At 49.4% G+C, this 25,702-nt stretch overlaps 1 protein-coding gene across 3 annotated transcripts in view; it reads right to left on the minus strand.

Annotated features, from left to right (window-relative positions):
• LOC144729189 (uncharacterized) overlaps positions 1-25,702 on the minus strand; it is a 133,080-nt gene that overhangs the window by 40,987 nt on the left and 66,391 nt on the right. For all 3 annotated transcript variants that reach the window (XM_078609227.1, XM_078609226.1, XM_078609228.1), the window contains exons 7-10: positions 18,274-18,483; positions 10,684-10,922; positions 9,722-9,845; positions 8,882-9,071 (exon numbers count right to left, since the gene is read on the minus strand). In XM_078609227.1, coding sequence (XP_078465353.1) covers positions 8,882-9,071; positions 9,722-9,845; positions 10,684-10,922; positions 18,274-18,483 — 763 coding nt within the window. The remainder of the gene's footprint in view (positions 1-8,881; positions 9,072-9,721; positions 9,846-10,683; positions 10,923-18,273; positions 18,484-25,702) is intronic.

Consider the following 25,702-nt stretch of genomic DNA (forward strand, 5'->3'; position numbering starts at 1 on the left):
CCGCTGCCTCTCCCCTCCCCCCCCTTTCCTGCGCTCCATGTGCATGGGAGAGGAAGAATTTCTGCAGCTTGTCAACGATAACAAACAAAAAAAAACTGCAGATGATAAAAGCACCCTCGCACGCGCAGACAGGCAGACACGCTTTGCCGGGCCGTGCGTATTAGCATTCAGAGGGGCAGTAGCTCTCCTGGGATGTATCTGGAGATGCGCCTCAATAATAAAGATTGTGACATCCCTTAAGCGTTACAACCCATCAGCGTCCCAATCTCCGCGCCGCGACTATGCACGCTCCATTTGGTGCAAAGCGCGCGCGTAAATCGTGGATAACGTTAACACAACAAAATCAAACTTTGCATCCGAGCGAATGTCACTTGAAACTCAAATGAGGAAACTATGAATATTTATTAAATACATTTATAGTCTACTTCATTTGACAACCGCAGTAGTTCACGTACGTGTGTGCTCCAACAGCTTCTACTGAGCACCCTCATTGCAACCCATATCCATAACCCGCGACACACAAACACCACACACGACAACGTGTTTTGTTAAATTCCTGCGAGAATGCATTTCATTAATTTACAAACAAACGGCCTCGGGACCGCCACAGCAGCAGCAGCAGCAAGCAGCGGAGGCCCACTGAAGCGACACACCACAGTGCTGTAGCAGCAGAGAAATCAGAGGAGTTCACAAACACAGACTCGGTGTAGGGGGGGTGGGTGACACTCACCGCAAAACTCCATTGTGCCGGCCCCTGGGAAATCAGGAAGAGGCTACATCCCTCCTACATCCTGCCTCGACGCGTCGCTGCTGACCGGCGGCCGACCCACCCCCCCCGAGCACGTCCATGGAGTGCCGGGGGCCCTCGTGCGTCAAGCGGCCGCGCTCCGTCCCCCACCACACCCAGACGCGGCGTGCGATCACGTGCGCGCGTGCGTACACGTGCGTTCGTGCGTGCGTGTGCGCTCGCGCGTGCGTTCGCGCGCGCGCGCGCCACGGCCGGGGGACCCGCGCGCAGGAGAAGAGCCCCGCCGACAGTCGCGCTCTCACGCGCCGCGGAGCCGTGGGCTGGCTAGGGCAGGGCGGAGCCGTGGAAATTCGCCGAGCGAACGGAGCGGAAGGGATGCGGGAGTGAGCGGCGGCGTCGTCGGCGGCGGTGGTGGTAGTGGGGGGGAGGGAGAGGAAGGAGGAGGCAGCGGCAGCGACGACGTAGCGAGCGAGCGAGAGAGCGAGCGAGGGGGAGAAGGAGGCAGCGAGCGAGAGAGCGAGGGGGAGAAGGAGACAGTGACGGAGCGGCGCGAGGGAGAGCGCACGAAACGCAGAAGGGCTGCAGCGAGCGTGCGAGCGAGGCTACATTCCCCCACAGCTGGGCAGGAAGTAGGGACCACGCTCCGGCACGGGCTGTGTTGTGCGTGTGAGCGTTCAGGGGGTGAGGGGCCACACGTGGATGCTGACATCACCAGCGCAAATGATGAAGTTAGCCAAAGGAATCTGCTGCTCGTCCACCCAATTAAACTCCGTTATTGCTGCTCGTCGATTGCGCGAGCGAGCAAAAATGCATTCTTCCATTGTTATCCTCAAGACAAAAGGCAGCAGTTAGATAATGATTACACGGCAATATCCACTCCTTGTTTCCACTATGAGCTCATTTGTTGTCGACTGTTGTGGTGGAACCAGCCTTATCCTTATTATACTTAAACCTCCTCCCCTTATCTTTTCGTGCCCAAGTCAAAACTGTATCTGGTCAAAGTTAAATCCCACGTTCAACTTAAAGAAAACGGGCGTGTACTTTGCATTTTGGCGATGAAAGTGCGACGCTTGTAGATTTTGAAACGTTGACTCATTTCCAAACATCAAACGCACCTGAAAAATAAAAGCTTACGAAGCATTCAGCATTTTCAGCACCAAAACAAACATTCCATTGCAACTTCTACGGGCCTACTTGTGCCTTTTCAAAATAATAAGAAACGCCACAGTGCATTGCCATGGTACGAGTCGACAAGTCATTTATATCCCCTTACAAAAATGTGCACACGCGCCGGCAACATGAAACCAACGCGCCTCGTGTCAAACCGCTCGCTGAAGGAACCTCCTTGCCAATGAAAAGGGTAACATTAGCGAGGGTTGGGACTGGGCAGAATACCACCACCACCACCCCCTAGCAGCAACAGCTGCCGCTGGCCTGAGACGCGCGATTTAAATTGAGACTCCTGAGTGGAATCTCATCCGCGCGGTGGCCGGTGACAGCCGGGGTTGAACGCCACCGTGGGGTCATTCAAGTGGAACACGGCGGGACGCTCCTGGCGGTGAGCGACTCCGAAGGCTTGCGGGCCACTACGACATTCGGGGAGGCGGTGCGACAACCATCGGTGGAGGAGAGGAGGGGATCGGGCGTGGGATTGATGCCAACCCGTGAATTGCATTGTGAGGGGCAGCGTCTCAAGCGATATCGGAGAAGGGTCGATGACGTGTAAATGCACTATCTTGAAAACTTAAATACACTTTTTTTAGTTTACCAGGGTAAGGCCCACTCAGCTATATAGATCTTTTTTTCAGAAGCGACCTGGCTGCAAATTATAGCTTTAATGAAGTGGCTTATCACGTGAAAGTTTATGGCAGCCAAATATTTGAAACGCGTGTTTCTAGATGTGGAGGGGAAAACCTGAAGATCCGTAGGAAAATCCACACAACCACGGGGAGAACACGCAAACCCCAAATATACAGCAGGCGTCAGGGTCGGAATTGAACCCATGACCTCCTGTATACCACGCGAGGCATCTCGTCCTGCATGGGCCCATTGTTACCCAACTTACTTTTAATGTCCCAAGGTTTCCCCGGAAAGTGACTTCAAAAAGAGAACAATTGGGGGGAAATCCACGACAGGTGGGCAATCAGATTGTGCAAGCAATCAGTGCGCGCTGCAAACTCACAAGTCCATCCCTCTGCGGGTGTACACAGTGACACGGCCACACTGCTCCAGCACCTCCTCATCGAGCGAACGAGCGGCAGAGGACATGCTCGCGGGAGTGCGAAGTCCCTCAAAGTGCCGTAATGAATGGACGTTGCCGGCCGAATGCTGATGGCCCAGACCGGGCAGCACGCGTGCCATTTGGGCCGGGAGCCGCGTGCCCGATCGTGGGGGACCGTCGTGGCTTTCCTCCACCAAAAAAAACCACTTCCCAACGCTTGCCGCGATGCGTCCCCGCTGTTGCTAATTAGGGCGACTAATTTATGGCACAGACGCAATCATTACCGAAACAGCCCTCCACCTAAGCAGTACTGCGATGTTTAAAAGAATCATCTGCATAAGCAACCGTGGCTTCTATATTGTACTCTATATACAGTACTATTTACAGTACTATTGTTAATAAATCGGAAAAGGGTTTTATAAAAAAGAAAGTAATTCGTTGTAGATTTTTATTGTTGTAATAAACGCAAGGTTACTGTATATGTAAAAAATATATTTTTTATTTGAGACCATAAAGCCCCACGGTGAGGTCCAGAACAATTAGTGCAATGTGTGGGCAGAAAATCCAAATGTTATTTTGTTACGAGCCATTTGATGGATGCCCTCTAATTATTACCAGACTCCCGTACGTCGTTCAGAAATATTTTATTGAATTAACAGAAGCAGATAATACATCGTGGCATGTTAAACAGCCCCCTGCGTTGGCGATTACCTCACCCTAACAATATCCTTCCTTGCTTTATAGACTCGGCCCATTAGTGGGGTTCTTTATTGTATTGGTTTGGCTGAAGCTCAGTACTAAAAACTACTGAGACATATATAAATGAATTATGTTATGAGATGACGTGCACATACGTTGGTGCCAGAACGTGATTTAAGAAAACATGGGACAAAGTCATCGGGATGTGACAAGATTTTGTCGATCTTAGTCCATTATGTTTAAGAATCTAAATCAAGATGTACTGGCTGTCACCTCAAATGTACCTAAAAGACAATCCTGTACACAAAATATTATGAAAGTTTGTAAGATAACCCAGCTCACAATTCCGTTACAAACTAAAACAAAAGAGGCCCAAAATTTAAATTGCTTTCATCATCATCAACATGAGACAAGATATATCCACTGCTGCATGAAGGTTGCCATCACCCATCACAGTCTCGTGATGCCACAATCCAACTAGCTCCTGCACAGGAGCCGATTTCATCGCTCCATCTCCGCGGTGAATGTCCTGTCACAGGTGCGTTTCCCTCCATTGGCTGCCACTCCGATCATCATCAGGCTCGATAAATCGGGCATCGTCACTTCCGGCAACGTGTTCCATCCAAGCCCACTTTACTCCTCTTCACAGTCAGTTTATTTATGCCGCACTCATTGTGCAAAAAGTGCTTGCCACAAATGAACCACAGTACCTTGCTGGTCACGTCAAAGAGGATAAAACATCACGCCAACTCCGGTCATCCTTGCAGCGGCTTTTGGCTAGCCGTCAAACAGAGACGGTCGCCACATCGTGAGCTTTCAGATGCGATTCTGCGGCCGTCTGGAACGCTCTTTCTTCCGATATTAGGACGCCACTGGAGCTATGCACTTTTCAATCTAGATTGAGATTAAAAACTCATTCCTTTAGAAGTGCTTTTTATGTTTAGGTTGTTGTCTTTTCCCTGCACCTCCAATTAGCACGGTTGGCTAAGTACCGTGCAAAATAAGTTCAACATACCCATAAAAACACGATGTCTCTAACTGGAATGTGTTCTGTGACCAATGCGTTCCTACCGTCTTTTCAGTGCAATTCCAAGCGTGCACTTCTCCACGCTTGGTGCAATTTCCTTCAGCTTTTTTTTCCATTACATTCATCAGCGTTCATGCACATCACCCGTAATAGCAGGTCACATGCACGTATTGAAACATGTATTCTTCACTCACGTCGGTACGTTACTTCCCATTATCGAGTTCAGCTTCCAAAATCGCTCCAACCTGCTCTTTCCTCGCCTCTGCAATTCACCATATTTTTAACCTAGTCCACCTTCAATAGCATACCCTGATGTGCGTTCCAGTTGTGCCCCTATTAAGAGCCATCTTCAAAATCTTGCCCTGCCAGTAACACAATAAATAAACACTGCGATATGTAACACCGTGCACGCGCTATTTTCGTTCGAGACCGCACGCTGCTATATTCACACGGATAAGTTGGCGGGAGAGTCTAAAACAAGCCGACGCGATTCGTGAAATGAACTGAGAGTGGTGGGACAAAAAGGGAACACAGCGTGCATGCAACACCCCCACCTCGATTCACGGGTACCAGGGCAGGCACTTGCTGGGGGGGGGGGGGGGGTTGGCGTGGGGGAGGAGGGGACAGGAGGGGGAGGGCGTGGGGGAATGGGGGGCGAAGGGGGGTGGTGGAGGGGGGGGGGCGTGGGGGGAGGAGGGCGTGGGGGGGAGGAGGGGGAGGGCGTGGGGGGGAGGAGGGGGAGGGCGTGGGGGGAAGTGGGGGTGGGCGTGGGGGGAGGAGGGGGGCGAAGGGGGTAGGCGTGGGGGGAGGAGGGGGTGGGCGTGGGGGGGAGGAGGGGGTGGGCGTGGGGGGAAGTGGAGAGGGGCGTGGGGGGAAGAGGGGGGCGAAGGGGGGAGGAGGGGGTGGGCGTGGGGGAGGTGGAGGAGGGGGCGTGGGGAGGTGGGGGGTGGGCGTGGGGGGAGGAGGGGGACGAAGGGGGGGAGGGCGTGGGGTGGGGGGCGTGGGGTGGGGGGCGTGGGGGGAGGAGTGGGTTCGAAGGGGGGATGAGGGTGGGGGCGTGGGGGAGGCTGCGAGGGGGGTCCGCTCTCCCAGGTGGGCGAGGTGCTCACACCCACACAAGCCCTCGACCAAGTCAGCGACTATCGCGGCAAAAAGCTTGCCACACAAATATTGCACACATCATTCTTATTATTCACCAGTCACATTTTCTCCCTATTAGCCGCTCGAAAACGTTGTCTTTCTCATCACTCGCCATAGCCGGAGAGGCCATCAAATGCATTTCAGCTGTGCGCGTTTGCTCTAAACGTTGCGTGTTTGAGACAATCACGGCAAAAGAATCCCGCTTCCTTGCAATTTTCGGGACGGCAACGATTTTGTCAATGGATAAACACGGGGGTCTGCAAACAGCGAGGCTGCTTAGCAACGAGGAATACACCGAGTGGACGTATGGCGGCCCCAGGCTCTTGCCACACATTTGTTTTTGCTTAGGCCTCGCCATGGCTTCACTGAAGGGGGGATGCTTCACCGCTTTAACAACAACACTTTGTTTGAACCACGCTGAGGCTGCGCTCTTAATTACCAACGCCCCCCCCCCCATTATCAAAGCCACGCCAGTGGTTTCCAGCTCAAAGGAGCCGTCCATAAATGACGTCACGCGATTTTGGACGATTTTTGACCCCCCCCCTTCGTCACAAAAAGTCAGACCCCCCCCCTCAAATAAAAAATGCTTCAAATCGCTTTCAACTATTGTCATTGTAGTGCGTATTTAATGTGGCGCTGCACTCTGTTGTAGGAGAAATTTTTTATTTAAAAGTCTATTCAATTAAGTAGAACGTGTTGTCTATATTTATTTAAAGTTGCGCATTTTTATGTGACGTCACATTTCTCAAACCCCCCCCCATCGGCACAAATGTCTGACCCCCCCCCCCCCAAGTGCGTGACGTCATTTATGGACGGCCCCAAAGGAACAACACGGAGCCGCAGCTCTGCTCCCTTTTGACAGCACGAAGCCAGCGGTGGAAATTCCACATTCCTTTGGAGCGGGGCGAGAGTTCATCCAAAGCACATCCCTAAATGTTCAACTTCTCACTGCTGGGTTTATTCACCGCAGAGGGATGAAAGGCCGAGTCGAAATCTCGATTAAGATTTTTTTTTAACTCCTACGCTTTCTGCGAGTCGTGCGGTTAATCCACTGCACTGATAGGACACTTTGAAATAAAAGCCTTAAGAGCGATGGTCCTTCACGGCAAATGTGCAACACCAAGGAAGCCCAACAAATCACGGAATGCATCCGCAATAAAAAGCCATGTCAGTGCGCGATGCTGCCAAAACGCAAGCAGTAACAACGCGTTTGGGCGTTGACAAAAAGTGCACACTCTATTTCCAACCCACGTGCTCCTGCTCCCATCAATTACAGCGCATCTGCATCAGCCGCAAAAAAATAACACTTCAGGCACACAACGTCAGTTTTCAAGCGTCTCCCGGACCAAGTGCGCGCTGCCTGACAGGAAGAAAACACATTCCTGCGGAGGGAGCTGGTAGGAACGTTGGGTTGCTCGGTCAATGGCCAGGGTCAACGGCGGCGTGGTGTATTCCGCAAATATGCCCGACTGTGAGGGTGAGCACAAGCCGGCGTGAGTAGGTTAAACGTTGAGTTTTATAAGGGCACCACGGGGTGACCAGCCCCTCCCCACCCAGCCCCCTCCCCACCCTCCCCACCCAGCCCCTCCCCACCCTCCCCACCCAGCCCCTCCCCACCCTCTCCATCTAGCCCCTCCCCACCCTCCCCACTCAGCCCCTCCCCACCTAGCCCCTCCCCACTCTCCCCACCTAGCCCCTCCCCACCCTCCCCACCCAGCCCCACCCTCCCCACCCAACCCCTCCCTTCACGACGGACGGACACAATAATCCCCTGTGGGCTGGTGGAACCAGTAGGTTCCTACCAGTAAAAACTCCTCTCGATACGATTCCTTTGCGCCCGTGATGCAAGTCGACACATCACCCCCCCCTGGTGGCCAGCCGGCTGCAGGCACCTGATCCTCGCCGCTCTCGTTCCACTGAGCACGGCACGCAAGCGCTGCGGTGTAAGCAGCGCAGTATTTACTGCCGGCAGCAGCGGTGGCAGCAGCAGCAGCAGGCTGAGCCGCTCGCGAAATAACGATGAGTGATGACCGCAGTGTGCTTGTTTATATGCCCGCTGACGCAACGCGGTGCCGCCAATACAAAACGCCACCACAGTTCCCCGCAAAATTTTAGAGCCGTCAAGCGGCGTTCCGTGAACGAACGGTGGTTTGTTTATGGGAGGTTGGGTTTTTGGAATATTCGTTTTTTTTTTTCGTTTTACCTGTGCATTACGTGCGCAGGAACGTGCACAGCGGAGGAAAAAACAAATGCCGCCCACTCCGTGGCCGCCTGCGCCCCAACGTTAGCAGCTGGCGAGGGGAATCAAATTGCTCGCTCTGCTCAGTGACCACTAAACCTTCCAGCAGCAATGAAGAATGCCTTCCTCACCAAAATAGTGCCCGCTGTCTCTGCAGGGAGCGTATTAATGAGCTGCGTATTTAGTTCCCCGCATGTTCTGCGCCTGGGAGGAACCCCGGGTGTATCGACATGCAAAGATTGAGGAGTGCAGAAATGCGAAGGCGACTATGATACAAAACAACTCTGGTAGGGACGATACGGCTGTGAAGTTTGCGATGGTTTGGACACAGTGATGTCGGTGGATTGTTGCATTGCATGACCATGAGAGATGGTGATGGGTCATCCAACAGTGACTTGATTATAGCTGCTCATGATGATGAAGTTTACGATGACGTATGTATAACGACCGTCAATTACCTCGTTTGCTAGTTCTGAAATATTCCTTCAGGACCCTGTTCTCGGTATCTGCAATATTGACGTTTTTTGCCTTTATCTTGTTGTTGCTGTGCTCACACACCACCGAGGTGCCTTGACAAATAGCCGGGCAACCAGCTAAACGGGATTATTCCGCGCAACAAATGAAAATAAACTCAAAACGTGCAAGAATCGAGGAAAGTAAGACGGGAGAGACGTGGCAAAGAAAGATCTTAAAGAAATGAGCCTGGAGTTGTCAGCAGGCGGCACGACTGATGCATGGCTCATTGTCGGTGCCGAGCGGACAAAACGGAACCGAAGGAGGAGGTTTGCTCTGCGATGGCCGCCTCACCCTCGTCGGAGCTGCAGGGAGACGGCTCGGGGGCCTGGTCCCCCGCCAGGCCTTTGTGCAGCAGCGTCTTGGAGAGGACGTCACGTGCGTCGGTGACGGACTCGGGGTCGGCTGAAAACGAGGGGCCCTCACCCAACGGGCCTCCATCCGACGGGCCCTCATCCGACGTCCGCGGCATCAGATCATGCTGCTGCACAGCGGGAGGTGCGGGTTGTTGGTTAAACGCGCGCAGGGGAATCCTCGCTCGACAAAAAAGATAAAATATTTCTCGGGTGATTTATGTTGTACGGTCAAGTGTTTCGCTGCCACAAAATGAGCCATAGAAGCAGCTGATGAGGCCCTTTAAAACACACACTTCATTGAGCGCAGGACTCACACTAACGCAGCAGGTGCACGCACACACACAAAGATCTCCCCATAAAGCCTACATACTCTGTTGCAGCAAGTGCCGTTAGTGAGCACCTATGGAGGCTGCCATGGTGTACGAGTGTATGGTGTGACCAGGACCAAGCCCGGTCGTCTTTGTCTACCCAGTGCCGATGATCTCACACGGGACCAGGTATTCATTTAAGGCAGCTTAGGGAAGGCCCAGGACTAGTTCATGTTTCATTTACTGCACATATGCACACTCCAATTTTGGTGAATCACACTGCACTGAAAAGAAAAGGGAAGGGTTGAACAAGTGATAGGCCTTTCTATTCCAAGACACAGGCTCAGTTATGATGCAGGTCCTTATAAACAGATTAATTAACACTGTAAATTAAATCACACCGCTTAGTAGCATCATTAGTGGGGAGGGGGGGGGGGGGCCCGCCTGCGGTGGGTGCGAGTGCCACTCACCACCGTGCCAAGCGCGACGTCACGCAGGAGAGGGGCGGGCTGGGCAGCGTGCTGGGCAGTGTGCTGGGCAGGCGCGCCAGGGCTTCCTGTACTGTCCACATGCTCCGCAGGCAGCACCTTCTCTCTGTCAGTGAGAGAGCAGCACACTCATGGGTAAGACCACAGATGTTAACTATCTCGCCTGGTATACAGGAGGTTGTGGGTTCGATCCCGACCCTGACACTTGTAAAGTTGGAAGCTGCATGTTCTCCCCATGGCCGCGTGGACTTTTCTCGGGGTCCTCCGGTTTTTCCCTCCACATTTAGAAACGTGCGTTTAGAGTATTTGGCTGCTATAAATTTCCACACGATAAGCCACTTCGTTGAGCTATCATTTGTGGCCGGGTCGCACCTGAAAAAGAGCTGTATAACTCAGTGTAGCCTTACCTGGCAAAACGAAAAATTGTTTAGTTTAACAGCACATACACACACGGGTCACGCAGTAGCACATTAAAGCTGCGGTACGCTAATAGAAGGCTGTGCTACGTAATAAATGATGGGTAAAGGTGATGTCCTGCAATGTCTTTCTTACGCCACTGCTTCCGCTGGAGGAAGCTCCAGGAGCCCCGCTAGAGGGTATTTTTTACTCGCTTTTCCACATTGGCCTGGATGCCTTGGAAGAGGTGGAAACTACCCAGACTCAACTCCTACATAGAGCTGATGACCAAATCGCCCGGAATGTGCCCACTCTTGTCAGATCACGGGAGCTAAGCTGGGTAGTGCTTGAATGGGCGACCACTAAGCACAAACCGATTGTCATGGGGAGGCTGCAGGCCTCCGTTACATGGTGGCCAGCAGAGGGCTGTGTGTGAAAACCCGTTGTTGTGATGTACCTCTATGCTCCCCACAATCACCTATTCGCACTGACCAGCGATGGTCGAGTATGATAAAAAAAAAAATGAATGAATGAATGAAGAGGCAGACCTGTGGTCATGAGAGCCAGGTGGTGGAGAATGCGACACGAGCCCTTTTTCCAGTCGCTCGCTGAGCCGCTCCTTCACGCCGTCGCAGTCCTCGGCGAGCTCCATCAGGGCTCGCTCCTCGCCGCTCTCGTCCTCCTCGCTGCCCAAGCTCCTTCCGCTCCCCCATCTCAACTCCCCCTCGCCGGGGCCCCAAGTCTCCCCGCGCAGCTCAAGTGACGACGACGACTCCACCACGGAGACCTGCGACACGATCAAACGACGCACGCAACAAGATCGTCGGCGACTATTTTGTTCTTGCGCACGGTGGCAACGTGTTCAGGAGGCGAATGCCAATGTCCAGGTCTGCAAGCCATGACCAGAGGGCATCCGGACAGAGTTAGTGTTGTTTCGCTATTCCCCCTCCTCCGTTGATGGAGCGCGCACTAGTGGTTTACTGTGTGGTCCGTAGTTTTGGTTGTATGGCCACAGTCACGCTGCTGTGGCTTGTGTCTAATCTCTCCATATATGAAGGTGATGCATGCATCGGGCCGTTCATGTTATGATGCTGTTGTGTAATTGTGTAGACATAACAATGCAGTGTGGCCTGTCCACAGATCCCGTCTATGTGGACAAGTAAATGAGAAAGCATTTCAGTGCACGATACTGACCACATTCTCCACGCTGTTCGTGAAGCTCACCCATGCAAGATTAGCAAAAAAAACACATAGAAAAAAGGCGGCATCTTATTTCATCTAACAGCATAATATATTTTCACAGTTTAAATTTATGGAAAAATCGTCAGCAGTAGTTAATTATCGGCACGATAGACAACACTTGAGGCAACCAAAGCGGAACGCACAGCGCAGGCAAATTTTCTAACGAGCGGCGAGTCTGTGATTGCGGCGGGATTGGAGCCGGGGTGCATTACGCGATGGTACCAACGCTGCAATAAGCACAGGGCGCACACGCACACACAAAAGACAAAGCTCTCCCGTATAACCTTGAACTGTTGGGGCAAGTGCTGTTAGCGAGCATCAATGGGGGGCCAGCGCCACACCCGGCTACCTGAGCACACGCACGCACATGCGCGCCCACTCACGCTCACACACAGGGATCCATCCACTAATGTAGCCTCAGGATCGTTTTGCGAGCGCGTACGTGCGTCAACATTGCAGGTCACGAGCCTCTCACCGAGAGCCGGTCGGGAAGAAAAAAAATCACACCATCTAAAGACTCTGAACAAACAACGATGCTGCTGCTATAACCAACATAAGGCCCCCACAGACATAATAAAATAACTAAAACTAGTGAGAGCTACATTTGATCTTTGGCAATTAATGCTTCCAAATGAAAGATTCTTAGACCCTGATTGTTTTTCACAGACAATGTTTCCAGCCACGTGAAAATCTAATTCCGCAGTAATTTAACATGACGACATCTCAGGCAACGTGCACGACGATCTCATTTCATCTCGGAAGCTAAGCAGGTTTGAGCCTGGACAGTGCTTTGATGGGTGACCATAGCGCATAACGCAGGTGCTGTAGGCTGCTGCAGGGATAAGGTGTCAACAAAAGGCAGTGTCGCAATATCCATTGTTGTACTATACTATGCTCCGACACGTAGGTTCCCACACATTCTTCTACCCCCCAAGATCCGCAGTGGATTGGCAACATTTCCGCACGTGTAAAATTACTCTGCATTTACATTGCCACCGTCTGTACAACATGGCTAGCAACCCTGTGACATGATTTTAGTTAAAGAGGGGGCCATACAAAAAAGTGGGGTTGGGGGTGCTCGACACAATCGATATTAAACAAGTGTTACTCTAAGCAGAATGGGCAGCGATGTGATCTACTTGCGTCGATCCCGCGTTCTGCTCTGTCTCTCGCCCGCTGTGTTCCGAAGAAACGGCTGCATCGCCCATTGCTACATCGTACTCAGTTTTGTGCCAACATTTTTTTTTCTGCTCGACTGTAAGAATTGGTGGCAAAACCCGGGCCCGGTGTCCCAGCGGGAGGGGTAAGCTGCTCACAATCGGAAGCTTGCGAATAAAAAAAATCCTGGTTGGGGATTAACTCAGCCGATCACCCTCCTGGGCTTCACAAAATGTATGTCACTCTGTGGAGTAACCAAACGGTGGTTTTCCTATGGGTGGACCTCACCTGTCGCAACACTGTGGAATTTTCACCACTGGCTCCAGCCTGTGAATGAGAGGTGAACACCTCTCCTGAGTAGAAAATCAATTTGACTGAGCCTTTAGCGGGGGGGGGTTATCCCCTTTCAGCCCCCTCCCCCCCACACATGGACAAGGAGTCTCCAGTGCAAGTGTGGAGAGTAAGGGAGGCAAATCATGAGGCGAGGACGAGCGGAGGACCATCTGCGATGGGGTGCGCACGGTGACGCCCGCTGCTGTGTGCCTGAAAGAGTTACGGGCTTTGGGAAGATCCCTGGCAAAGGATCAACAAGAACAACAACAACATTTCCGAGGGACACTCCTCAGCCCTATCCAAGACTTTAGTTAAGCGCCGTGGTTTATAACGAGAGAAAAGGGAGGATACTATTCATGGCCACTCTTGGATAATATTTTCACGATCGAAACGCACCCAGTTATAATAGCGCATTTCGCACTCTCATTGCATGAAAATGTAGGGGGGGAGGGGGAAAAGCACAAAAGTATCGTGGATGTCGCAAATTATGACCCTTTATATTTGTTTGCTCAATTTATTCACAGATTTATCCACTCTGGTGAATTTACGTAATTCCGCAGAACTGTTAAATGTGATGCATTGCTCTTTGCCAATGCACATATCGTGCCGACGACGCGACTGCCATCTGGCACTTGAATAATGATCAGGAACTCGTTAACTTTCATTGCCTTGGATTGAGCGAGCAGCGAAATTCCCGGGATGCATCTGGGCGCTTTGATAAAAGACGGCAATCTTCTGTGCAATTGGGTGCAGCGAGCCGGCATCCTCGGCTGGAAGTTTTGCTGCCATGCTCTTTGGTTCTTTCGGTAAAGTCACGTAGATGAAAAAATAAAAATAAAAAAAAGTTTTTTTTATATAAAATTACAGTAATTTTGCTCACTACAGTAATTTAGCTGTGGCTGTTCCACCTGATGACGGAAGCTTGTGTTGCATCCGAAAAGTCGTGATTTTATTTAGTTATTTTCATTTTTTTATTATTATTTTTTATCTACGTGACTTTACCGAAAGAACCAAAGAGTATGGATCCTTGCAGTCACGAAAACTTCAAATATAGAATTTTGCTGCCATGTTTTATCGTGGATAATTGTAGAAGAATTGAGTTGGCCTTAACTGGGAGAACCATGCAGCCTTTTACTCCCGTTAGGGCAGGCCAGTGACGATAGATACATTAAACTGCCGTTTTGGATTCGTGATTTAGTTTGTAACTAATACAAATTCGAGCTAGCAGTCTGTTAAATAATAGATTTACAGTCCTATTTAAATCTACGGCTGGATGAAGGTCTTCCCACACTATGTTGGTCATGGGAGTTTTTTTTCCACCATACTTCACCATACGGGTTAGTGATGAGGGAAGAGCACCCAAGCCCGCCAATAATAAAGTCAAAATAAATGTGCGCTTGTGAAATATTAAATAAATAAGGGTAAACCCAACCAACGATTGCCATTTTCTTGCCGGAAGATTTGCGAAACATGTTTATGCATTTCATATGGCTGCTGCACGTGTCCCGTTAGAAATGTAAGCAATAATAATTGATTCCCAAGCCATATGTTGAGAGCCGAATAGATTCACGCCGTTGGTGATAAGGCTGCAGCAGTGGTCTGCCAAGGCGTCATATTTACCCTGCACGTGCCCAGACTGCTCGCCAAGGTACAGTCACACAGTACGGCACGTGCAATCTGTAAATACGAAATCGCCTCTCGTCTTGCAAACGCAAACAAACTATTTGAGAATTGTAATCATCTACATAAATAAAAACGAATGCGCTGGATACCCCGTGCAAAAAAAAAATGTTGATCATTTTTTAGTTTTTAGGAGCGCAGTAACATTTTAACTCGAGGAAATATTGACTGTGCGTCTGCTCTCGCCCCATGTGACACACACGACGGAGCAGAAAAGCCAGCGACTGTACGTCTGGCACTGCGGTCAGGGACACAGATAAAAAGCCACGACCGGAAACCCCGCGAAGAAAATGTAAAGGATAGCAAAAAAAATAATTGGAGAAAATTACAACAGAAAATATGTGCACTTGTATCAAAATATGCCAAGGAAATGCATTGGAGTAATCTCAATGCCACAGATAGATGTACACGTCTGCACAATGTTAATGTGTGCACATTTATTTTGGCCTTGGAGGAGGGTGACACGCGATGGTATGATTGCACAGAATTGTAAATATTCAGAATAATCGAGGTCGCTCGAGACCGATGCTCGCAAATTATTTGTTAAATTCGTTATTAAATCAATCCACTGGATGTGTGAAATTTTAATTCTACGTTTTTCATAAAACGTTGCTTTAAAAAAACACACCACACACGTGCCTAATTGCAGACTATTCAAAACATTTTTATCATTTCGCTGTTCAATATTAACCACTGAATGCCATAAATTACTTCCATATTTCTGCCAAAAACTCAAAACGCTCCGCAAGAACACTGCCCTAAAAGGAAAACACATACGTCGAACAACAGGCGACGGTACAGCCAATGTCCCTTCTTTACAGTAGAGAAGCAGAAAAGGGGCCGTTGCCAAAAATACCACTTGTTCTTTTTTTTCCTTTTAGGGCAGTTCTTGACGAATATGTTGAGTTTTTGTTTTGCACTTATGTTCCACCGCCAATGCAGTATATACATATGCCATATTTATAGTTCTGAATTAAAAACAACACGTGTTCAAGAAAAGAGCCTTGTTTAGTTGAAAGAACATGATGGGTATTGGACGAGCAAAGCCAGGCCAAGCCACTTAATCCTCCCCCATTGTGTCCAGTGCTGGGTTTGCTCATCTCAGACTGAATCGACAAGGCCCTTAAAAATATGGATTACTCAATAGCCATCGCTTTAACCTGTACACGGCACGGCGAGTGCTGCACTTGTTGACGCGGGCAAGCGTGCCCGTTTCTCAATTGCAGTGATGCCGTGCCCGTGGCGTATCAAGAATCGATTTCCTTGGACAAGATACTTTGTCGGCTGGCACATCTAGCCGTAATGATTACTTATCCACGATTCATACACGGATATCTCTTATAAACGGTAAGTTTTCATCTGTTCGCATAATTCAACCGACTTTTATCCATCCTGACCATCGACAACAAACTCAATTTCTTTTTCATGAACAAAAAAAGCATCTGAGCAAAGGATCTGAAAACGCGAGTGGAATACACCGCATTTCATAATGCGGATGATATGAACCACCATCGTGAGCCACAAAATCCATTTGAGCATGTCTTGTGTTCAACCAATACATGAGTCCACAATTGATGTTAAGCACAAGCAAAGAAACATACAGATTTTGGAAATAAAATCAAGCCATCACCTCTCTACCTGCTTGTAACAGCAATCGCAGAGCAAACTCTACTTTTCACTCTACTCACCTCCACGCACTCTCCTACCTCATCCCCTCTCATCGCATTCTAACTCTGGTGACCTGCAGGGGTCACCGGCCTTACCTACACAGGTGCGCGAGCGTTACTGCGGAAGGCCACGTGAGATATTTATGGTCGATCGCCTCGCCGCACACTCGAGCGACGCTTGGATTAGAAAATTTGCCCGCACGCCCAAAGTACTGCAACGCGCGTGAATTTCTCACATGTCAGAGGGCATTTAGAGCTTACCGCCACATAAATTACATAGATTTATGACAGCATTAACTTATTTTACAGTGTGATTAGGGCATCAGTGTAATGAATCATGGAATATAACTGAAAATGTAGGTTAAGCGCTCAGGATGGACGAATATCTGCCACCAATGCACATTAATAATGTATCTTTTTTATTCAATTATTTAAACTACTCTCATATTTTGAAGCGTTACATTTATCTTGGAAAATATACTTGCGCAGGTCGGATGACCCAAACGATTTCTATAACCTGCACGGCCCTGTTTTATGATCCCTTACGGATTGCTTGAACATTAAAACATTCCACGGAAAGACCACCATGGCAGGAAACAAATATTCCATGGGCCAAGACCAAATATGTATTTGTTGGTACCACCTGAGATCACTGGCGAAGCCGGGGGGGGGTGGCACGTGCTCCCCATTGATCCGATCGAAATCTCTAATTTCGATCGGATCATTGGGGTTTATTAGTAATAAATCGGCATTTTGCGACCCCCACTGCCACTGTGTAGCATATTATTATGTGCCAGGGACTCTATGAGATGATAGGACAATAGTCTGAGTCCAAAATTGGCAATAAGTAACGGCAAAGCTGTTATAAGTGACTCACATAATTGTGCGCAGTTGCGTATGCAGTACACGACTTCCCTGAAGGAAAACACCTTCAGCGAGCGCGATGCCGGTCACACACGGTTCGAATTTGACCCTCGATCGATGGCTGCGCCATTGCCGTACACGCGTCAAATAAAAAGCAAGGGACAAGTCCTTACTTACTAACATCTCCTCTATCACCATTGGTACCTCATTTGGCAGTAAAAAATATGATAATTGTTTTTTTACCCTTTTATCTGGCAACAAAACTGACACCTTTTTTACGAGAAGTCATGTTTGCATAGACCACAATACCTTCAGTCATAATGCAAACAAAAAACATAACTCTGATAATGTATGCACTGTCCTTGAAGTTGATTGGTCCACACCCGAGACAGCTTTCCTTGTGTAAATGCTTATCCCGAGCTCTCATTCTCTGATGGTGCATTGTCTTTGAGTTGTGCGCCTTTTGGCGTCATCTGGTCCATTATGACTGCAGGTATTGTGGTCTATGCAAACATGACTCCTCGTAAAAAAGGTGTCAGTTTTGTTGCCAGATAAAAGGGTAAAAAAACAATGATCAACTCCTCTATCATTTTCCATTGCTGGAGGGGTTGCCCCCCCTACCTGAAAATCCTGGCTCCGCCATTGCCTGAGATGGCTAAACCCGAGTTGTATCCATATCTTTAAATTGCCAATAAAAGTGAATTATTCAATAACCTTATTGAACAAATTTGTTATCACATGTTCTACTTTTATTCGCCATTGCTGCAACTTGCATTTCACTAAATACATGCCACCTCCAGAGTAAACCTAATTTTTCTGTGGTTCATGGGCAAAAAATAAATAATTAAACACCTTCTGCTGCAGTTTGGCCAAAACATTTCCCAACTTAATATACAATAACGGAAAGACCAGGAAGACCAGAGACTGAAGAATAATAATAATAATGTGGTAGCCATGAATAGGAAACGCACCACTGAATACACAGTAACAATCAAGCAAGACCGGGTTGTATCCTGCTCCCGATGCTGGAATAATTGACGACTGTGGTGCAGGAAATTGCTTTTTGTGTTTCGTTTGTTGTCCTTCCCCAGCACCTCCGATCAGCACGGTTGGCTACGTACGGTGCGAAAGAAGTTCAACATACGTACAGTACATACAAGAATAGAAGGAGTCAAATGAAATAACGGGCATCACCTTTGTGAAGTGCAACTTGGTGGCGGTGGCGTTGTCACCCTCAGGCTCGCTTGATTGGCCGTCGTCCCCTCTCTCCTCGTGCGCCGAGTCCCAGCCTCGCTGCTCGCCGCGGCTCTCCGGCGCGTCTCGCTGCGGGACGGTCGGCTCTTCCGGCTCTGCGGCACTGTCATCATCCTCCTCTTCGTCTCCCACCGAATGTAAGCCCCAGGCCTGCGCGCAACAAACGGCACAAGCGAATCCTCAGAGGGAGGCCCATGTCTGTGCAGGTTGAACAATTACACAGAAGTCACCTGGCAAAGGGAGATGTAATACAGTGGAATAAATTATGCATATGCGTGGCTTCTGTAAAGCGAACTCTGTAACACAAATGCACAAACGTGTTTGCATATTTGCTAATGGCCATTGTTGTGCTTGTGTGTACCAGCACGTTTTGAGCAACGCTTCGATCAATTTGGACAGTTTTCAAATAGGGAAATTATTTAATAACAAAACCATATTTCTACTTTTGTTTGGTTCACAAATTATAACTTTGAAAGGAACTATCATTTTCACCCCCCACCGCAACCCCACCGTTACGGATGGCCACACAGACGGAGAGAGAGCTGACGAATAAACACATTCAACCTCCGTTGGAAATCATTGAAGAGAGCCTGACACAATGCAGCTCTGTTCCGAGCTTTTGAAGCGTTCCATCTTTCGCGGCTGACTGTGTCAAAGCGAGTGCCGCTGGGAGTGAGCACTTGATTGGTCCGCTAGGCGTGTCGATTGCTGGCTTCTCTCGCACGCCCGGCTACCTCGACACCCCCCCATCCCCCCCAGTAAATAAAAACCCTCATCTGTGTCCTCATCGAACACTGGGGCCGCGCTTAATAGGGGCAGCAGTGGGGGAAAAGGGGCCAACTTAAGTGACACTCGAGCTGCGCTTAACAAAAATTATATAACCCTTTTTGAAGTTGCGAGCATTACGCAACACCGAGTTGTTGTTCCTTGGGTGTAACTTTGACCTGGTGTTTTCCTCTCAGGAAATTGGCACTCAAGTTGTTATTACATCAGCTGAAAGCATCCGGAAAGTGCAATCCTAGCCCTAGAAAGAGAATTATCATGCTGCTGATGTCAGTTTCGTCGAGAGAATAACTATCAAATTAGGAATACGTTACAAAGCAATTTATACCTGAGAACAGGAATTGTTGTCGTCAGTTCCATAATTTAAAATGCTGCCATGGGTGATAATTCTTTTTTAATTTCCTGACTAACGTTACTGCTCATGAGCCGTCCCACAAATTCAAATGTACATTGTGAAATGCGTCTACGATTGGTATCAAAATTAAGCGGATTTTCGCTCAGGCATGGAATGTCAATAAATCGGGACTGCGATTGAGAGTGATATTATTTGTCCACAATTCGTGACGAGGGAGATATGCTCGTAAAATACCGCGGTGTTGGACGTACTAAGACAAACTGACTCCTTCACCCATGCCGTGATGGTGCATTCAGTTTCCTCTCTGTCAAAACATTGCTTTATTTCAAATGTAATACAAATCATTTCAAAACGATACCCCATATGTTTTTGCTAAGATGGAATTCAAATTTTGACTGAGGTTGTCTAATTTATAGAACAGCCCTGATATAAACATTGGAAGTATTCAGTGGATGAAAATGATCAGTTTCGCATTGGCACAAACAAAATGAAAAATAAACAAACACAAACTACAACAGCGTGTTAGCAGTTGTACAATAGTACACGCAACAACAGCAACCCAAAACGTTCGTCAATAACCCGAAGCCTGAAAGGAATAAATATGTAATAGACGGAGTTTCCTGCAATTTTCCTTCATCATAAGAAAAAAGGGCCATTTCCGAAAAAACGCCTTCTGCTATGAAAAGTCATTGCCCAATACATTGCATACTTTACTGGTAGGAACCTCTTAGTTACACCAGCCCACAGGGGATGATTGTGTCCGTCGTGCAGGGAGGGGCTGGGTGGGGAGGGAGGGGCTGGGTGGGGAGGAGAGGGTGTGGAGGGGCTGGGTGGGGAGGGTGGGGAGGGGCTGGGTGGGGGGTGGGAGGGGTGGGGCTGGGTGGGAAGGGGCTGGTCACCCCGTGGTGCCCTTATAAAACTCAACGTTTAACCTACTCACGTCGGCTTGTGCCCGCCCTCACAGTCGGGCATATTTGCGGAATACACCACGCCGCCGTTGACCCTGGCCATTGACCGAGCAACCCAACGTTCCTACCAGCTCCCTCCGCAGGAATGTGTTATATCTCTTCCGTTTTAAGGTTAATGTTACTGACAAATGTGTGGATTTTTTTGGGACAATGTCTGTATTGATATGGCCCAGAACAGATATCGTGTCCTCCAAAAGCACTTGCATGAGCATCTCGACTGTGTATGTGTGTGTCTAAGAGGTGCAACAGGATTAAAGCTGAAAAGGTCTTAACTTGGGAGATTAAGGAACCTAACCTGCCCGAGCCACATGACTGTGCCTAATCATTAGCGCCGTATAACGTATAGCTGGATTGTAATGGAAAACATAAATAAGGGGACGCAAACCTATGCTTGCCAGTGCTGGACCAATGAGGTTTCACGATGTCTATGAGGAAATTAAGCCATTATTTTTTTCTGGCACGAGGCAGGAAGATATGCAGGCTAAGGCCAACAGAATTCCACGGGGAAGACGCTATTCTTCTTTTGCAAACGTGGTTAATTTTTGTGTGTGCGAAAACAGAGACGGTGTCTGCGGATTTTTGGTCCAGGTAGCGAGCCTGCTGGGTTTAGCACCTAGACAGAACTGGAGAGGGGACACACTCATTGTTATTCAACGGCCATTGTCGAATAAGCTATTAGATTTTATGGATGAAAACCTATAAAACGGACACTGTGTTTATCTCCATATAACATGGAGAGTATTTTATTGCCAGGTGAAAAGGGCTTGTGCCTTCACCTTATTCCAGCAGATGCATGAACGTACAGTACACACGTTGCATAAATAGAACCGATTCGCATACCGGGACAACAATTATCAGTCACTGTGTTTGTTTCGCTCAGATGTAGGGGGCCGTCCATAAATGACGTCACGCGATTTTGGAAGATTTTTGACCCCCCCCCCCCCTTTGTCACACGGCGTCACAAAAAGTCAGACCCTTCCCCCTCAAATATGATGTCACAAAGCTCTGCCCCCCCCAAAAATAAAACATGCTTCAAATCGCTTTAAACTATTGTCATTGTAGTGCGTATTTAATGTGGCGCTGCATTCTGATGTTGTAGGAGAAAACATTTTTTAAAAAGTATATTGAATTAAGTAGAACGTGTTGTCTATCTTTATTTAAAGTTGCGCATTTTGATGTGACGTCACACATCGGCACAAATGTCGGACCCCCCCCCCCCCCCCAGGTGCATGACGTCATTTATGGACGGCCCCTAACCACGTTTGCAAAATAAAAAGTGTACCCCCCCCCCACCGTGGGTTTCTGTTAGCTTTAGCCTTCACGTCTTCCTGCCTCATACCGGCAAAAATTGATGGCTGAATTTCGTCATATAAATCGTGATTTTCATTGGTTCAGCACTGGCAAGCATAGGTTGCAAAGTGTTTTTTACTCTGGCTGTCACCTGATGAAGCTGGTTGTAATTACTGGCGAAACGTCGTCCTCGAATTGTAAATGTTGTGGGTTTATTCTCCAACACACCGGTGTGCTGTACTAGTAACTAATTGTCATGTTTTGTTTACGTAACAAACCTTACTAATTGGCTGTGTTGGGGTGGTGGTGGGTTTAACGACACATTCATATTTACGCGATCTAACCCCAAAAAACCCCTCTATTATGGAGCGTTATTCATGTTTTTCATAACATTCCAGCTATGTACGTTATGCTGTGGTAATAATGAGGCAAAGTGTGATTACCAGATTGGAACACCGATGAAAACGGCTCTCAATGAACCCGGCCTCGAAATGAAAACTGTGCTCCATGCGACGTCGCCAACCAAAGGGGTGTCACAATGAAAAGGCCACATTTTTGCAACTACTAGCTCACGCCATTGCTGGTGGAAGGGACCGCGCTAGAGGGGGCTCTAGCGAGCCCGCTCCAGAGGGCATTCGGCCCACTCGATCACACTGGCCAGACGTCTGGGAACAGGTTGGAGTACCCACGCTTTACCCCACCACACGGGACCCGCCCATCGACGCAGTGCGGCGTACCCGTACCGTTGGGTGGACAGAGGGAGATTTAAGAAGCTTAACCCCGTTGCTTCAACTGCCACGCTGGGAGATCAAAACGGCGACCTCTGTATTGCAAGTCCAACGTGGAGCGTTTCAGAATAGGGTAGTGCTCACTCATTATTAATGTTTTTGGAGCTGAACCCATAAAGATGAATTTCAGCTCTCAATGAGAACCCAAGCTCACAGCCCTGCTCAAAGAGAGCCTCGTGGGGTCAGGGGGTCATGGGGTGAGCACACAAGGAGCCCCATGCATGGCCCCGGGGTCACGCGGCCGTGTGGTTCATCACAGAAAATCAATGCCTCTGCTTCTCGCCAGTCAGAAGGAATATATTTGGGGAAATGCTATAAAACACGACAAAGATACATTTTAGGGCCACTAACTCTCACATTTCTTCCGTTCTCCCCAGAACAAACAAATAAAACTCGGGAGCTCGGACACAGCAAGCAAAAAACAGTGTTATATTCCAAAGCGTTACACTTTTCTAAAGGATCGATCAGAAACATCTCTCGGGCTTGCTCTCTACATCGCTTTACGATTGCGTGTTCGTGTTTTACGAACGTGTTCTTTGACAAGACATTTTACGTTTTCGCTTCACGTGCTGAGAGCTTCCTCGGGAGTTTCACATCCAGGCATCGTGCTGAACGACGTGCGGCACGACCCAAAAACACATCGAGGAGCCGTAGGCGGCCATATCATTATTTCTGTTGCACCTAATAGCTGCAATGCCTTCGATGCTGTACACCTTCAACACAAGTCCGTGGGCTGGACGAACATAATGCACTCAAGATCGTGTTTCATTCTCGACGGCTCACAACGTCATTAGCATGCAAATAACTGAAAGACGACAGTCCCGCACGACGTCCCGTAAAGCCGCTGTTGGCCTTACGCTGGGTTTTTATCTTTACCCATTATGCCGGCGACGCGCTGAAACACTGGACGGTTAATTTCCGACAGAGATAACCATTCAGCCTGAATTAAATCTGCGTCGGCGAGCCCAGCCAAGCACAGCCCAGCCCAAGCCCAGCCTTGAAAATATACAAACACTTCGTAGAAAAAATTAAATGTGGCAAAACAAATCATGGAGCGACTCCACAAGTGGGGATTACGCGACACCCGGCCGTAAAGCATTCCGGCTCAACGCCGCGGGGGCCTCGCGGCAAACACTCTGGACTGGCCCGCGAGAGTAATGAAGCTAAAAAAGACCGTGTCCAACAACCACTCCACAGGAACCCTTTCTGCAGCGGAGAAGGCTTTTAAGGGCAGCACTCCTGAGGGTGTCACGGCCACTATGAGCCCACGGTTCAGTTGAGCACGGAGCACGTGCGAACGAACTTGTGAGCAGCGTCACTCCTCCTCCTCCATCGCTGCGTTTCCATGACCACTGGTGCCCTGGAGCAACTCACTTGCGGTCCAGGATCAGCAGCACGGACCGGGATCCGTGTCCCTCCCACGCAATGTAAGCGGTGTGGCGCGGCCCCTTCCCGACACACCGCTCCCACCACCCTTCCTCTCCCTACCCGACAAAGCCGAGGGTTTGCGGCTAGGAAGGTGAGCTTGCTTTGTTTCTGAGTGAGGTTCGGTTATCCAAAGTGAAAATATTTCAATTCAGTCATTTTGTACCCATGTGCTTTTATGTATATATATAAAAAAACAACACGGTCAGCGTACAGAACGCCACGTGCAGCGCATCCCAGTGCTGCGTTGAGTTTGCGGTGACACAGTTGGTTCCAAGCGTTGCCCGGGTGAAAGCTTGTGGGCTCCCTTTACGCAAGAGCTCTTGCCTCCAGCACGCCTGCAAATCAGAGGTCGCAAACGGGTTTTGATTCCTTACCCGTACCCGGCCGCACCAGGGTCGCAAACGGGTACCCGTACCCGGCCGGGTACGGGTAGCCGGGTATCGGGTAGGGTACGGGTATCGGGTACCCGGTTGCGACCTCTGCTGCAAATTAACCCACATTGCACCCCTGCACCCCCCTGCTGGGGTAGGCCCAGTAGGGGGCGCAATGGGAACGCGGGCTCCACCTTGTGAGCCCAGTTTTTCCAACCCAGCCACTCAGCCAGGAGCTTGATCGAGTGCTGAACGATACAAAGTGTAAATCTTGACTAAAAGCTTTCGTGACTGCAGGAATTCATATTCTTTGGGCCTTTCGGTGAAGTCACGTAGATGGTTTACGTAGACGTAGTTTTTTATTATTTTCTTTGAACCATCTACGTGGCTTTACCGAACGACCCAAAGTGTAATAACCACGAAAACACAACTTCCTATTTCGTGATATTTCTTAATTCGTGTCAACCACCACTCACAAAAACAATAAAAAAAGAACCGGCTGACTACCTAAGTGAGAGTAGGTGTGTGTGTGAACGCTTAACCCAAGATGTATTTTAGAAACACAACGATTCATCGCGGCAGCTATCCTTTTCTGAATCTACAATTAAACCGCTTGTCACGTAAAACCGCTGCTCGCCCTCGTCCCTCCAAACCCCTCCACATCGTAGCAGCGCACCTCTCTGCTGTTCTCCACCCCTCCCCATGGATAACCCCTCCAATCATCTTCCCCGCACTCCGTTATTACACCCCCCACCCCCGTTCCACCTGCATCACCACCCAATCAACCCTCCACAGGTACCCACGCATTCCCAATCAGCCACCCCGTTCTAACCAAACAATAGCAATCACTAATTCACACACCCCCCTGCCCACCTTCCCTTTACCGGTCACATGATGCAAAGAGCGTGGCTGTTTTCATACGCAGCGAGTGGGACACACGTGGACACACACACACACACGTGGACACACACACACACATACGTGGACACACACACACACACATACGTGGACACACACACACACACACGTGGACACACACACACACACACGTGGACACACACACACACGTGGACACACACACACACGTGGACACACACACACACGTGGACACACACACACACGTGGACACACACACACACGTGGACACACACACACGTGGACACACAACAACAACAACCGCCATTCGCCACTAAGTGGCGGTGACGTCACCACGACGCTTGTGCCAGGCCATGTGCACCCTGAGGCCACGTGAAGTGTCGAACGCCCGCTGGCAGGAGGTCACGGGGCAGACCCAGGTGCCACGGGTCGACTGACCGAGATGACCGAGATGACTGGCTGATGCACCACCTGTGCCCCCTACTGTGCCAACTTGCTGTGCTTTAGCCA

The sequence above is a fragment of the Lampetra planeri genome, chromosome 31 (genome assembly GCF_965212315.1).
Source record: "Lampetra planeri chromosome 31, kcLamPlan1.2.h2, whole genome shotgun sequence".
In the NCBI taxonomy this organism is placed as follows: domain Eukaryota; kingdom Metazoa; phylum Chordata; class Hyperoartia; order Petromyzontiformes; family Petromyzontidae; genus Lampetra; species Lampetra planeri.